We start from the raw sequence: 16,418 nt of genomic DNA on the forward strand, positions 1-16,418 counted from the left end.
TCTGCAAAGCATATTCATATTTTTATTGTATTCTTCCCTCTCTGTGCTGTTTGGACTGAAGGAGTCACACCAAATAGCAACATGTGCTGATTTTGCCTGTACATAGAGATTGATCTACATGAAAACATAGGCTCAAGATGAAATATTGCCCAGTCAAAAAGGTTCTTTGACTACAGGGAGAATAACCACACAGACACGCAATGTTGTTGGGATATCTTTTGTAAAGTTGCAATGATTTATTTAACTAGTTTGTACAAAAGGCTTCTGACAACTGCTCTACGAAAAGAACCAGAAACGTGTACGCATTTTTGCCAACTGTTAATAAATATTTTCTTAAATAAGGAAACAAATGTGTTTAGGAACCGAGAATCATTTTTCCTGAATGTGATTGAAAAGGAATTCAGAGATGGAAATAAATAATTCTTCTTCCGCTTGTGACAACTATTTACATAAAAATGTACAAACAGTGAAGCTGATGTTGAACCTAGCAACAGAACTCCTGTTCTTGTGTTTAAAAAAAAAACCAAAACAAACAAAACAGAAACAATCCCACATAATATTTAATATATGAATCCTGTACAGCAAGATACTGTGGTCCAAGTTAAAAATGCAATACACCAACGCAGTGACCACCAACACTGAAACACCTGCAATGAAAACTAATCCTTGACTACTAAATACTGGAAGTTTAGGCATGATTAGCTTTTAACGTTCTAGGCAGTGCCTTAACTTCCTTTAAGAGGTTTACCGAAGCACTGGTGTATATATGTATACAATGTCAGAAGACACTTCCAACCTGTGTGACTTCAATACCTCACTCTAAATAAGCGATGCGCTGAGGGCAGTTCTGGCTGTTTATTGTAGATGGTCTTGTCTGCAGGCTCCAGGGAGAGATGGTCTTTTGGCTTCGGCTCTTGTCCTGCTATTTGGCTGTGTGTGGTCAGAGTCTCACCTTGGGGCAGTTGGGAAGTTTGCTGGAGTCACGCCTGCGGGGCGTGTGTGCCACAGCCAGGCTGGTCCTGCAGATGTTTGAGTCGCCCGGGTTGGAAGCCGGGCACATCTGGCAACATGGCAACTGCTCAGCGAGGCCCCGGTCCAAAACCTACCAATGTCATGGAGAGATTTCCACTTTCCCATGAGCCTAATCCTGCTACTGAGAAAACTGCTGGGAAAACACCAATTGACTTAAGTGAGATTAGAATTAGACCATCAGAAACAAGTTTCCAATTTATTTCATAGACAGTAATTTTTTTCTTCCTTTGCTTATTCTTTTTAAAGTGAGGCATCTGGTCTGGATTTGATCTGACTTAAAGGAAGAAGAGCACTGAGTGATTTCCAGAATCGGGTGGTTGCGTTCATTTATCTTCTTTCTCTAACTCTCCTCTAAGGCAAGATACGGAGCCAAGTTCCACCCTGCATCACCCTGTCCACTCACTGAGCAGAGAGAACCATCTCCAGGGATTTATTATGTTCTGGACCCATCTGTTGGAGGTTTAGGTTTTTGAAGTTTGGAGATTGAGGGCTCGGTGTGCTGTGGACCTCATGTTTTATTAGACAGTTTTCTTTTTTATCTCCCTGGTGAAATTTATGCCAATCCTACTTTTTAAATTGTAACGTATGCCAAAGTGTTGAATTGCTTTGTGATTGGTTACTGCTACTTTGTATTCTTCACAACAACTTTAATTGAGTTTTAACTATGTAAGTGTGATGTTTGTGTAACCTGTGACTTTAAAGGAAGGGAAAACAAAAGCCTTGAGGGAATGTTTTCTTGCTCCTGGTTCCAGCTTGTTGGTGTAGCTCTTGAAAGGGATTTTTTTATTTTTTATTTTTAAAAGGTGAAGCCAATAATAGAGCAGGGGTTTCATAAAGACTGACCCTGGGAAGTAAGGTTTCCTAGCTTGCTTCTAGCTGAGCCTGTACTGCAAGGTGTACACCTCAGCTTACAAGCACCTTCTGCACTTGAGCCTCCACATTTTCAAAAAAGTGTTGGAACTTGTTCTGTGAGTGAAGTCAATGGACATTTTCCAAACAGGAGCAGGATCTTAAGCTGGCTTTCACAACTCCATAACTGCTTAGGATACCCCAGCTAAACATTAACGTTAGGTTTAATCCCTGTTTCTTAATGTTTTGCTGCTTTCCTGTTTCAAGTTCATAGAAAACTCAGATTCTTTCTAGATGAAATTTCCTTCCCTGTTGACAGAAAAAAGTATACCCCAAAAGTCTTGCTCTTTGGAATTAGTTTCTTCTTTTATTTATCAATTAGAAAATTCTAATTTTTTTTGTTTGTTTTCCTTAAACTGATCTGTCCTTTGAATTTGTGTCAATCCAGATACAGCTTTTTCTACTATAGTTTAAAACTGGAAATTGCATGTAATTAATCTTTGGTTTTGATTATAAAATTGAAGCAAACAGAGAGATGGAAGTAGTAATTCTCTAACAAAATACCTGTTCACTCCAGGTATATTTTGTTCACTTATTTTATTGCAAACTGTGTTACAGGAACTACACATGCTTATTAGTCACAGCACGTTCTCACTTTGGATAGATTACTATTTTTTAACTCACAATCAACACTGGTGAGTTTGTAATCTTTAGAAAGACTCATTTGCAAAAGTATGTATTATAGAAGCCAATTTTGGAGGCAGATTTGGGTTTAAATGGTTTCTCTGGCTTGTTTCAGTTTACAAGCTCATTGTCTGTAATAAACTAAAACAAAATGTGTTCAAATGCAACTTAGATCCAGAAACTGTTCCATTGTCTGAACTTTCAGAAGCCTGGTTCTAAAAACTGTTTGGGATTTTTTTAAACCCATTGCTGGAGTGCTAACCTTTTCCCCTCCCCCATATAGCCGTAAAAAAACACTCTTTACAAATAACTTTTTTTTTTTCTTTCCTACAAATCTAATGACAGCCACATGCTCGTACCACCATGTTCCTGTATTTTTTTAAGATAACATTGGAGCTGTCATCAAAATAGAGCACTGAGATGGCATTAAGTTGTGTAGGAGCACAGCAGGGTTTCGGCACAGTCTCTGGGTTTATAAAGTGAACCTGGGGAATGAAAGTAGAAGCATGTTAAGATTTACTTTTCCCTTCTCCTCCCCCATATTTTTCTTTCCCAGGCAACCTTCTGTCTGTCCCATACACTCACTCAACATGTTTCAAACACCTGGGTTTGTGTACAAATGTCTTGAGATGTCCCCTGCATGCACGGAGGCTGACGCACGCACCCAAATCAGATCTACTTGGAAATCTTTCAGTGAGGCAGGTTTTCATTAGTAAATTCCCATTTGTCAGTGCAGTCAACATTCTGCAGAAGTATACCAGTTATGATAAACTCTGTGGGATGTGCAGGCAAGGTTTTGTGAGAAACCCCATCAGCCCTGGGTAAGGGCCCTTGTCCCTGTGGCTGGCAGCACCAAGACCCAGCTGGAGCCAAGAGCTCCAGGTCCCCTGTGCTCCCTGCTGTGGAGCCTCCAAGGAGAGGGGGAAAAAGCAGATAAACAGCAATCTACTAGGAGAAAAACACAGATATTTCTTCCTTTGGAAATGCAGACACTTCTAGTTTCCCTAACACTTTTTGCAGTGTTTTCCTTAGATGTGCACAGGACATGGGATGTAGATGAAAAGGTGCAGTGGGGTTCCTCATACCCTGCAGCTCTGTGCAGGGGTCCTGGGCTGTTAAGCTGGACCCAAGCTGGATAGGGGAGGGCATCCAAGCAGGGAAGCTGGGGGTGCTGCACAGCTGGGCTGCTCAGGGACCAGTGTGTCTTCTGGCCTGGGCATTGGCTTTGGTGACACAGCTGGGGCTGGGTGGCTCCCAGCCAATGGTCCCCCTGAGCACAGGCACTGTGTCATGAGGACATGCCAGCTCGGGGCTCCCATCTGGATGTCTCTGGGCAATTTCATAAAACGAACACGCACACGAAGCAGCTGGCCTGTGTAATTTTGGGATTCAATGACCCATTCCTTGGTCTGTCCCCGATCCGCTTTTGGTGGAACTGTACAGTGGATCCTTAAGAGTTTTTCCAAGAGATGCTGATAGTTGAGCTCACGTCCTGCTCTTTCCTTCCCATGCAGTGGGACTAATACCACCATTAAGATGTCTATCATAGGGCCCTTTTAAACTAGAGAAAGCATGTCAATGCTTGCAGAAAAGACAGGGTAATTCCTAGCCAACTATTAATTCAGGTCACTTGGCTAGACATGTTGAGCCAGATGCTGCAGGCATCTTAATGAGCTAATGCAGACCTTCCTTCTCTTGTTAGCTTAGAGATATTTTTGTGTGTAAACTTATTTCTGAGTAGCACCTACCAGATATAACTCTCTGCTAGGAGCTACAGTGCACCTACCAGTGTCTGTACAATGGCATGATTTGTAGCGTTCATGTATGAATTCAACGGGAAAGCACATTCTCCTTCACAGTAATATGCAGCGTAGCCCTCCGGAGCAATGATCCAGTCCTTGATTAAATTCAAGACATCAGATTGTGAAGAAAGATAGAAATATTGTGCAGTGAAATAAACAGTAAAAAAGCACATATCTATCAGTTCATCCATCCACATACAATTACAGTGGCCTGCAAAATAGAAATCTGGTACACTGGCCTTTCTAATGCTATCTTCTACACCCCTAAGGTGGCTGCTTTTCCTGGATGTGCATATCCAACTTTGCAAACATGCCCATAGGGTAACTGAAATTCAGGGTTTAGTTGTTTATCCATTCAGCAGTGACTTCCCAGCTGTCCCCAAGGATTGCTTCACCCATCACTGAAATGCAGGTACAAGCTCTCAGAAATAAAAATGTCTTTAACCAGGTCTAAAAGAATTGACAGATGAAAATGGAAAGCCGTGTGTACGTTCAGCACCGCCAGAGGAACTTCAGGACCAAAGTTTCTCAAAAAGACATAAGCGTGAGTCTCTAGCCAGTCTCACACTAAATATTTGTATACCCCAACTTTGCAGAAGCACTTCTTAAGCATACTAAAGGCAGTATACAATTTTTTTTCCTCAGATATTAAAAAAAAAAAAAAGAAAATATCCAGTTAGTGGCTTGATCTCTCTATTGTAGCTCAGTAAGCAATGTGCAAAGGCACCCCAGCTGACACCCCGGTCATGCACAGCCCTTACCTGCCACCCGAGGTCCCTGAAGCTGACGTAGAGCTCATGCTTCTTGCAGGCTTGTCGCTGGTCGCTGCTGCTGTTTTCTGCATGGGGACAGTGGGTGGTTGTAAGGCTGGGCTGCCCTGTGCTCACTGTGTGCCCCAGCACCCCCAGCCCTCAGCAATGCCCCAACAGGGAGTGAGGCAGCACTGCTCATCTGTTGCACTTGTGGCTTGCTTTTTTAACATTTTCAGTTTTAGTCATAAAATAATGGCTGGGTTCAATACATATAAAATGCCCCTCTGGCTTTTTGTGAAAAGCCAAAAAAAGGCCTGGGAAAATAGCTTTTTTGTTTGGTTTGTTTTTTTTCTAGGCTTCCTCTGATCTCATTTTAGCAAAAAGCAGATCTCTCCGATTATTGCCTACTATATAAAAGGAGAACCTGTGATAAGGAAAGGCACCCTTTACCTATTTTCTAAATTCCTGCCTTCGAATCACCTCCGTTACTGCTGATAGTTGCACCATCAGGCCTACAAAAGCAATGTATGGCATTAAGACAATGTGGAATCTGTTCTTCTGTCCAATGCAGCTGGATCCAGATTACAGACTTCTTGCAGTGGGTGACAATGCTGAAGCCCAAGAATAAAGCATGGGTCTGAATCATGGAGCTGTAAAACTGCACTAGTAGTCATGGTTGTTAAGTTGCGTCCATCCTGGACATACAGCCTGAGCTGGAGACCCAAGTAGAAGTACTGGAAAATATTTTTTCAACTCTTCATTGGAAGCTAACTCAACATGGGGTCCCCAGGCTGGAAGCAGGGCACTGGTTGCAAGGACTTTTCTAACCTCCTTGCAGAAGTAAGAAATTCTGCTACCCATCCCTTTAAGAATTGAATTAATATAGCAAATAGAAGATAAAAATGCACATTTAAACTGCAGACCATCTATGCTCGGGGAACTCCAAAACCCAGAGCTCAGAAACATAAGCCATGGAAAACCATTTTAAGAGACTCTTGGATTTTGGGTGAGAGGTACAGAAATACCTACGTGTGGGCATGTCAGAGAAGCTACACCTATCACCAGGGCTGCAGAAAAACATCATTAGTTCTAGGACAGGAACGACCTGATTAAATACAGGCAAGCTGCAAGATGACCAATGGGAAAGAGTTCTCCCATAGCCTTGCAGGTAACCCGCAGGGAAGGGTGAGTCACATAAGATGATATTGTGCCCTACACTGTCCTTTCCCTTCCACCTCTGGCAAGATCTCCTTCCGTTCAGCGAAGCGCTCGCAGAAATAGAGCTGGAATCTGTCACCGCCCTCAGCAGAGCTAGCCCTGCGCTGTGGCTCCCGCTGGGCAGGTCACCAAGGGCTTGTTATTGTGAGGTATCTCAGAATTAAGCCACATTTCTATTTCAAATGCCTGATGGAGATTTCTTCCATATTAGGAAGAACAGCTCCCTCCAAAATAGCTGCAGTCATCCTGAGCAACAAATGGGGTTTCCTCTTCTGTGCAAAACTCTTGGGGCCACTGAAACTTTTGGGGGCTAAACTTAAAATCACAAGCTGTGAAAATCTACAGCATTTTGATTCAGATCCACAGAAGTGTACTACTGATCACTTACTCATTGCTTTGATCTAATTAACTTACATTTCAAAATAATAATTTATTTCATGTTGGAGAAAAGGAGATTTTCTGGTTAGGTGCCCTTTTTTTTTTTTAATTGGATTAAGAAATCCCTCAGTTTAACATTTTTTCAAAGGAACATTATTTTTCTAACATTTTTGGAATAATCCCTAATCCCAAGTAGTTTCAAACCAGGAACTGAACCCTAGTGGTAGACCAAAGAAACAACAAAGAGACTGGATGTGGAAGAAACCGTGTTCATGTTACCCCATGCCCAGAAACACTGACCCAGCAACCCGTACTGTACCTGCGATGTTTGACACCCGGAAAGCTTCCTGGTTCTTTGGTGTTTTTGATCGATTCTGGCTCCTTTGCTTCCCTCCCGTGGAGCGAATACTGCGGAGATGGACCTCAGTGGCTTTGAAAAAGGCTACCGTGAACGGCTGCTTGTTCTGCGGGCCGTGCCTTCCAATAAGACCCGCCAGTTTGGGATTGATGCTTTGCCCTTAATAACAGAATGGACTGGTAAGAGGGCCTGCAGTCCCGTTTCATTTTCAGCAGATATAGTAAGGATAACGAGGAGGAGAGCTGCTGGCTGGCTGGTAAGGGTGATTCCTGTCCTAGGCATCTCTGTATGCATCGATCCCACCATGGGCCTGGACTTAATCGGCAAAGCTGCTTCTGACACGAGCAGCTCAGTACAGCTAACTTCATTTTATATCTGCGTGTAAAAGTTACATAAAATAGTCCTACATATAATTATTTTACCCTAAATCCGCTTAGCATTAACTTTTCCTGCATTCTTTAGAGGGGTTTCTTTAAGTTCACCAACCTATAATTTGAAGTGATCCTATAAAAGGAACCATAAAACTCAGCCCATAGGAACACTAAATTCCCACTGGAAGGTTATTAACTTAAAATAAAAATGCCTTGTATGAAACATTGACAGAGTTCCAGATATACTGTAGCTGAGAGAAACAAATAGTTTAGATATTCAGAGACATTTTGCTTATTGCTGTGTATCAGGTACAGTAGTGCCGAGAACTTCACTGCGAAACGGTTGATTCCTGTTCATGCTTCCTTCATCCCAGGCTTTTAAAGGAATTTGATTTTTGGTAAAAAATGATTAGGTGGTTTCTCTGTAGAATTAAATCAATTATTCACAGAAAAACACAAGGAGGGGGTGGCAGTGGGAAATTTAATATTTCTCCATGTTGCCTCCAAAGGATGTCTGGGTGCTGTTGTGAAATACAGGGGTGATATATCCAGAAATATTCTGTTCCAAGCTACTGAGTACTGCTGCTAAATCAAAGTTATGTTAATGGGTTTTCTGATCCTTCTGCTAAGGACAGAGCTGGACCTTGTTAGCCACAAATCAAATATGCCAAAGGACAGGTGACACTTTCTTAGAGAAGCTCTGACAGGCAGCCTGGGCAGGGAGAGCAGGCAAGGGGCTCTACAGCCCACTGACAAAAATGTCATTATCTTACTAGTTTCTGACTACCATGTGAAAACAAGCTGGTAACCTGAAGTATTTCTAGTTATTATCCTATAACTGCTGGTTTTAAGATGAATAAAGTAAATGTCAAGGCTTATAAATTGTTGTCTTTATGGAATTGTTTCCATCTTTGCTCTTGCATGTGGCCAAAAGATTGGTAAATGTGACAGGCCCAGAAAAAGGGGGCTGTGGTCAAAGCTCAAGGCCAGGAAAAGGACCGGCCTCAGCTGGAGTCCATTTTCTGTTTTTTTAAAAGTGTGGAGCCCAGGGAGCAAGTCCCAAGCTGCAATATATGGGATTTGCAAAGAGGACTGGCTCAAGAAGCTTTTTAATGGGAGCTTGGCAGCAGGACAACTGCGCAACATGGCCAGGCCTTGCAAACTAGATAAAGCAAAACTAGTCTCGGGACAGAGCACCAGGAAAGCTTGGGCAAAAATAGCAAATGCAAAAACGCATGTATGTAGATTTATACGTGGACACACATCAACAACTTCTTCACCTTCTGCTTAAGCTACTTTCCAGAAACTCATCCAAACAGTTTTCATTTTAAACATTTGAGGCTGAGTCCACAAAGTGCTTAAGCAAGTGGCTAATGCTAAGTATATAAGTAGTTCCGCTTGTGCTCAGGCTTTGCCAGATCGGAGCTTTATTTCCTGAAAACAAGCTCAGCTGCAGGAGTTACAGCTCACTGAATACTGCTGCTACAGCTTTTCCTGCCCCTTCAGAGAGGCCTTTCTGCTTCCCAAAGCTGTTTAAACTCCCAAGTACATCTACGGCTGTGTAAATTATTTTACCTTTACCATGTCTCTAGAGAGTAGGTCAGCAGTATGCAGTGAGAGGACCCAGCTTCACACTGATACGTTTAATGGATTTGCATTAGTGCAGCAATATGTAGCATTGGACCCATGAATTCCTCATGTAACACCAGCATGTCATATTCAAGACCAGTATGGTGGCAGTGTTTCCTTAGGGGGAAAAAAGCCATGTAATGATCTGTATGCGAAGTAGCGTATTTCTTTTTAATAAAGATGGGAAAACCCCACTTTCTAACTTTCCTATACATCCAGAAAGCAAGGTTAAACACAAGGACACGTGTAGTCACCATTAGACAATGACAAACTTCTCCCAAAAGAACTAAAGTTGTGCTCTTGAACCAGAAGGCACAGCTTTCTCTGCTTTTATGAAACTGCTCTTTTAATACTGCCAAAAATGGGATCTTAAGTAATAAACTAAGTACACATAACTGGGCCAGCTGCTGTTCCTATGTGCTGCTGCCGAGCAAGGCGTATCGGATGCTGGGCTGAGAGCTCGCTGAAGGCTACTGAGTCACTTGAACGTTTCTTTTGCTTGCTGCTTGAGTTGATCCCCATTTTTGAAGAGTAAATAAATACCCTTTGATTCCACCCTAGTTATACACTTTGATAGACTTCTCTGGCAAGATTACAAAGAAATACAAAGATCACTTTAATTTCTTTTGTATAATTTCATCTGGACAGTGCTTGTGATGTCAGAATTTTTTAAAAATAGACTCTATTGGCTTCATGATTACAGATCTCTATATGTAATGACAGATATAAAGAAAAGTGGGGTTTTTTTCTAATTCACTTAAAGCTTTGGGGATTGCCCAAGCGTATAGTGTTGCATCAAAATCCTGCTGTGCTTGCAGCATATGATTCTCATATGAAGTCCAGGTGTAAAAGCAGCTTTCTTGTTAGCACACACAGTTGATCTAAATCCAAAATGAAACTTGGGGAGCAAAGAAGGACATGTCCTTGCCATTCAAAATAGAAAGAAAAATTCATATGTATGATGGAGAAACATGAGTGTAAAGGTGTGCTGCCAGGGGACTTGGTTACGGAAGACAAGCAGACAATCAGGTCCTGTATCTCTGTATTTACTTTTGAAACACTGCATTTGGCTCTTCTAACTTTAATGACACACCAATTAAAGAATTTTGGTAATTATTTTGAGAAAGCAGCAAGTTACTTTGCAAAGGGTTAAAAATCATATACAAACTCAGCTAGATTTCTCATGAGTGCATAAAGAAATCAGATTCCTAATTTTCATTGAGTTGAATAACAGATGAGAATGCACTTATCACTGAACCTGGGAATTTCTGTCTTTGAAAGCTCTCTGTGATAGATCTGGCTACATGCTTTTAAGGGTTCGCTTCTAATTGCTCCATCTGAGCAGAGGTACTGTAAGTGTGTGCAAAGTTGCAGCATTTCCTTGGATGGACCCTGAAAAGTCTCCACTGAAGTTTGTAACATATTCATAAATCAGCTGCCTTCCTCCTTAATGCTGAAAACCAGGATTGACTTTTGCTGTAAAATCACTAGGTGACGATGGAGGAGGATAGAGCAATAAGAAGACTTTATTGGTAGAAGAGTGTGATACTGTAGTATCCACAGTATTTAGAGATATTAATCCTACTTTCAGCTACTGCTTTTCTGTGGACTCTGGGCTGGGTCTTGTTGGTTTTCCTATATGTGAACCATAATTGAACAAATATGCCATGATCATGGACACAACTCCTGTACTTCCAAGTATTTCATTTAGGAGGCAAACTGGAAACTAAAAACAAGAACAAGTGTTTGAAAATGGGTTAAGCTTGTGTTGGCTGTTAATTTGCCTTACTGTTTTAAGAGTTAAGATTAATTTGTAAATCAGGTTGAATTTGAATCTCTATACAAAGATGGCAAAAGGCATCTGTTATTAGGGTGGGGAACTAGTAACTTCCACGGTGAAGCTCCTGCTTTGTATCTGTGTTCAGGATTCTGTATTCACTGATCACTCAGAAAGGGCAGGTTAAAACAAACCCTGTGCACCAGTTTGTGTGCATGTCTCACAAGTAAAATCATCCTTTCATGTAAATGATTCTCTGTAGGTTGCCTGTTTCAAAACTGCTTTGCACAGCCTTTATGCAAAATGCTACTTACTGGAAGCATTCAGAGGGTTGCATAAAAACCAATAGCAAGTGATATCATAGATGCATATCTGGAGAATGAAAGTATGTCCTTGGATAACTACATTCAGAATATTTATAATAGTTTTGAGCTGGGTTTTGCTTAATCTCTTCTGTGGGGCAGCCAGCCAATTCCAGATGGTCCCAGGTCCTCAGAACCCCCTGGAAAATCCAGGGTACTTTGGTTTCCTTGCACGTTTCCAAGTGAGCATCAGGAATCTTAACTTTAAGACAAAGTAGCATGACTTTTTAGTTAAGACCTGGTTAGGAAAATTCCCTGCCTGATTCTAAACACATCCGTTCTGGAGATGTTTCAGAGCCAGGTCTTCCCACCCATTCCCAAACCTCTCAGGTTTGTGCCATAAGCACACTGCAGACCTTGGAGTCCAGACCAGGCATGACTTTACTAGTAATTTCTACTGCCACAAAGGAAATTAAAATGGTTCTTAGCTGTTTTCTGAATTTGAAAGTACTTTTGTGCCAATTAACACCAGCCTTCTACATCACTCAGTTGTGTCTTTTTGCACACAGCAAAGTTTCTTCCTTTCTCCTCGACTGGATTGCACTACCTGTGAATTAGCCAGCAGCATATACATACCTTGATGGGGATATGTACCTAGGTAATACTGAAATGACTGCAGACAGGTTACCAATCTGTTAAAGCATTTGAGTATATCCGTAAACTGAAATCTGTCTACAGACTATTTTTATTCTTATTATTTCCATCTTAGGCAAATTCAGGAAAAACACGCTTAATAAATCCAATTCAAAGGAAAGAGTACTGAATGCCTAAGGCTTCTGCTGGCTGGGAATCGTGTACCTGAAATGGAGACTCACTGATTGATGTTGGAGCCTGACACTCACCATCAATGCCTTCCACAGACAGCTGCAGGCCAAGATTGTGTTGGGGATTCACCACCCAGTGATTACTGGTTGCAGTAATGTCAAACACCAGCCATCCTTCTTCTGCAGCCCAGATTGTTCGAGAGTCGAGCAGGAACAAATCCGAATCCCTGAAAAAAAGACGTGTAATTCCCAGTTACCCCTGCTTTCCACTGGTATCTCTTTGGGCATCCACATACATCCTTTAAGCAACACTCTTGGTCGGCCTTTCAGTGACAGGCAGATTATGCTGGAGCTGGGCTGGTGTGCTTTCCTGTCCAATCACCTTCAGATGAAGCACTTTTCTTCAAAAAAGGGAGGATGGATTGAAACAGAGTTGAGGTGGTTTTGATTTACTTTCCTGTTACAGTTGACCTTAGAGCTGCTGATGCAACTGCAGAAAAAAAAACGCTTGCCAGGCACAGATTTGCAAAATTATTGTTTGCATATGCAAACTTGGTAATTGGGCAGACAATGCTGCTCATTATCCTTTCCACACATAATTTCCTGACTTTTATGCATAACTGTAGCATTGGTGAAAGCCAGCTGGAACACTGGTGTGCATATATTAACATATGTAATGGTTTTTAAAATTTATTTGTCTGAGGTTACAGGTAATTGATTGAGGCAGTAGAACTCTGCATAGTCACAGGTCTACGTTACTTTGGGTGGCAATTTTCTTTCAATTAGTTGCTTAATTTTTTTAAAGGCCCCTGCTGAGTTATTTCAGTTGAAGAACTAATACCAGAAAATGAGAAAGATCTGAAACAGAGAGGATTTAGTGCATCTGAAAAGGGTGAAACCATCCTGGATTCACAAAACATTTCCTGGAAAATTTCTGTGAAATAAAAATTTCAGAAAACAGGGGTTCTGTAAGGAAGGAATCTTCTTTTATCAGAAATTAAGAAAGAGATAAAACTTGGGTGAAAAAATTGGACAGTGGTGCAGTTCCTTTATAAAAAATTACAGAAAGAACAAAGAAACACAGTGTAAGTGTCTAGACAAGTCCCATAAGAGCTGCTTTTGTACTTACAGTGTACAAGGATGATAACTTGTTAAAGTGTAATTACATCCTTTTGAATGAAGAAATATCCTTGGAAAACCCTTTAATCATGTCCTCAAAGCTTAAAGAAGGCCTTATTAATTTTGTCACTATTGATTTGTCAGTGCAAATATATATATTTAACTTAGTTTACACAGTGCCTCTTGTTTGTATGAAGTATCAAGTGATCAAAAATGAATCTGGGAAGTGCTGTCTGTACAGAGGCTTTTATCTCGTAGCTTTTAGTGATTCTTTTCCCTGTGAGATACCAAGAAATTAAGAGGCTTTTGTCCCACACAGCTAAGTCAAAACAGAAATGGAGTTTTATAGCAGTGTTTTTACTATCTAGCTTTCCTTTCAACCTTTGTGGGCCAGAGCATGTAAGAGATGATGGGTTTCCTCCGTGAGCTAATAGAAGTCACCGCCTCTGGCTCTGTGCTGCCTTACATGAAATTAAACTTCTGAAATTAGCTCCTGCAGAGCACATGAGCACATCACCCAGGGTGCGTACGAGGAGGATCCTGTCGTTTCTTCACCAGTGCACGATATCTTTGGATACCGTATGGCTGAATACCTAGGTACAGCCAAGGCTGTGGAGGCAGCAGTTAGTGCTGCACGTGGCAGCCTGAGGGAAAGCAGGGGCTTTCTGTGTCAGCTCAAATCAGAAAGAGGAGGCAAGGTCTAGTGCTTGCAAGAGATGTTTTGCAGGCGCAGGTTTATAACAACTATAATTCCTTCTTTTGCCCAGCATGCCCCTGCCATAGAGAAAGGCAGGGGAAAGGGGAGTTTTGCTTTCTTTTAAGCAAAGGTTTGGTCTGTGGAAGAAGCCCTACATCAGAATTGAACTCACTGCAACACTTTCTTGCTAATGCACAGGGGATCCTATGGAGAGTATTTTGGCAGATGTTTGGGCAGTCAAAGTGGGTGGCTCAGGAAGGGGCCATGGTGCCGTGATGGAGAGGCTCAACCCAGGTGTTGGGAGCTGCTCTCTGGAGCTCAGTTGGTTTTTCTGGGTGCACCTAGGACAGCTGAAGATAAACAGTATGGATAAGCCCTTCCCTCCACATACACATTAGTTACAGGAATGCAAGATGCTTGAACTCTAACCAGGGGACAAACTTCCTGGGGCTTCATCCCCACCCAGAAGCAATGGCCCTGTTCCCACAGTGCATGACACAGCCGCATGGACACCTCCCGCCCTTCCCTGTTTACAACACACTGAACAAAACGCATCCCAGAGGAACCAGGGACGAGGGAGTAGTACGGATTGGCCTGTTCCAATGGCTGAGTCCAAGTTTCCAGAAGTAAAGGGTTTTTATATTCACATACTGCATCATTTAAGCATGGCCCCTGACTGGAACTCATGATTCACACAAGGTTTAGTTAATAGGGACTTGGCTGGCTTGTTTTTTCTCCCTTATGGTTTGCAGGTTGAAGATAATAGCAATAATGATAACTTTTTTGTTTTTAGCTACTGCTCAACTGCAGTATTATTACTCAGAAAAACCAGCCTTTAAGCTTCCCATGCTGACGTGATGCAATCAGGGTAACCAGACAACATGAGGCATCAAGTACCAGGGTGAGTCAGTCTGGGAAATTGTATAATGCGTTTGTTTTCCTGTAGTTACAGAAATGTGCAAACAATAGGCCTGGAGGGGAAGCCCAAAGTGGGAGAGATCAAAAGGACCCACTAAAGGGAAGTGTCCTTCCCACACACACTTGGAACATTTGGACCCAAAAAGGCCCCCTGTCAGATGCTCTCTGGAGTTCAGGCACTCCTGGATTAGCACTTTCCACTTTGTCCCACCAGCAGTGGCCAGGGATGGGATGCAAAACTTGACTCTGGTATTGCAAGAAGAGGCTTCTGAGATTGTGGTGCCAGTTCTGATGAAACCTCTTTTCTTTTTAAAAAGAATAACCTCTCTTTAAGTGAAATGCTCTGCACTTATGGCAAACAACGTTAAATCACTAGCTAACAGACAGCAAGCCCTTTAGACATCATTGTTGGACAAGACGTAATAAACACGGCAAAGGAATTTTATTCTGCTTAGACTTAAACAAAATTTGCTCTGAGGGCTTCCATCTAATGACTTGCCATATGGATAGTGCTAGTTAAGTCTAACTAATGTGGCTGGTTTGGGTTTAGGTTTGAGATAAAGATCTAAGCACAAAGGGATAAGGTTTCTAGTGTACATCTCACTCTCTGGTACCTTACCTACCAACTGCATGCATATTTAGAGCATTCTTGGAGTGATGTGAATAATGGTTCTGCAACCAGGAGGCAGAAAAGCACTCTGGTTCCTTGGCCCTGCATTCATTTGAGAATTTCAGAGCACATGAGAAACTATACTGAGCCTCTTACCAGACCAAGAGATAGGAAAAGGCACATGATCCTCATTTTACAGAAAATTAAGCTGGGACATGGAAATGTTAATGTCTAGATTAGAGTTACATAAATTATGAAGTCTGGATCCAGACCACAAGTATGTTTTGTTGAGACCACATCAAAATGGCTCAGTGTTCAAAGTACTGACATCAGTGGGAGTGTCAAAGCTTTTAGCAACGATAAAACTCGGGGCTTTCAGCTCAGTTTTCTCAAGCATTGGGCTGTCAGTAAAGCCTAAGACGAGAACAGGAGGTTGGCGCTTGTCTGCTGATCACTTTGGTAGTGTCTGGCACTGAATGCCAAAAAGTAGAGTCACCTCCCATTAGAAAACACTCCCAAAAATTTGTCTGCAGGTCAATAACTGCTGTGTGGTCTATGAAATTTCCTTAGTGAACTTGTTTTCTGGACTCAAGGATGAATAACAAGCATTGCAAAGCGAGGGTGGCTGGGGAGGATGCATGCGAGATCGTGTGGAAAGCAGCTGGAGTTATGGAGGTAGAAGTGCTGAAGCTGCCAAAGGGCTGTGGAGGGCTGGTGGCATGAGTGAGGTAAGAAAAGGAATCACAGGTGATCAGTGGAAAATAAAAGGACTGGAAGAAGTGAGGTTTGTGAAGATGAGTGGAGAAATAAGGGGAGACAAAATACAGAAAAGGCAAGTAAGAGTATCCTGAAAGGAAACAGCAAGGAAGAGAGTTACCATGTTGTAATGTGGTAATTCTAAGATAAGAGAAAGGATTAACAACCATGAAATTTAATGAAAATAGTATGTATGGACTCTTTGCCTTCTGCTGGGGTATTTTTTCAGCCTCTAGGAGGCACTTTGGTTTGAAGCCATAAACACTAGAAACATATCCAAAAATCAGAAGTGCAGCATCTGCCCTAATCATCTGCCTTGATGAGTTGGGGCACAAGGAAGAA

The 16,418-nt window shown here is 41.9% G+C and overlaps 1 protein-coding gene across 1 annotated transcript in view; it reads right to left on the reverse strand.

The window, feature by feature from the left end:
• Positions 1–203: 203 nt before the first annotated feature.
• The window catches only part of BMP7 (bone morphogenetic protein 7), a 47,904-nt gene continuing 31,689 nt past the window's right edge, over positions 204–16,418 (reverse strand). The window contains exons 3-7 of the mRNA XM_032993603.2: positions 12,055–12,203; positions 7,035–7,232; positions 5,129–5,205; positions 4,352–4,462; positions 204–3,050 (exon numbers count right to left, since the gene is read on the reverse strand). Coding sequence (XP_032849494.2) covers positions 2,901–3,050; positions 4,352–4,462; positions 5,129–5,205; positions 7,035–7,232; positions 12,055–12,203 — 685 coding nt within the window. The 3' untranslated portion in view covers positions 204–2,900. The remainder of the gene's footprint in view (positions 3,051–4,351; positions 4,463–5,128; positions 5,206–7,034; positions 7,233–12,054; positions 12,204–16,418) is intronic.

The sequence above is a fragment of the Tyto alba genome, unplaced genomic scaffold, assembly GCF_018691265.1.
Source record: "Tyto alba isolate M040663 unplaced genomic scaffold, T.alba_DEE_v4.0 Super-Scaffold_33, whole genome shotgun sequence".
Classification (NCBI taxonomy): domain Eukaryota; kingdom Metazoa; phylum Chordata; class Aves; order Strigiformes; family Tytonidae; genus Tyto; species Tyto alba.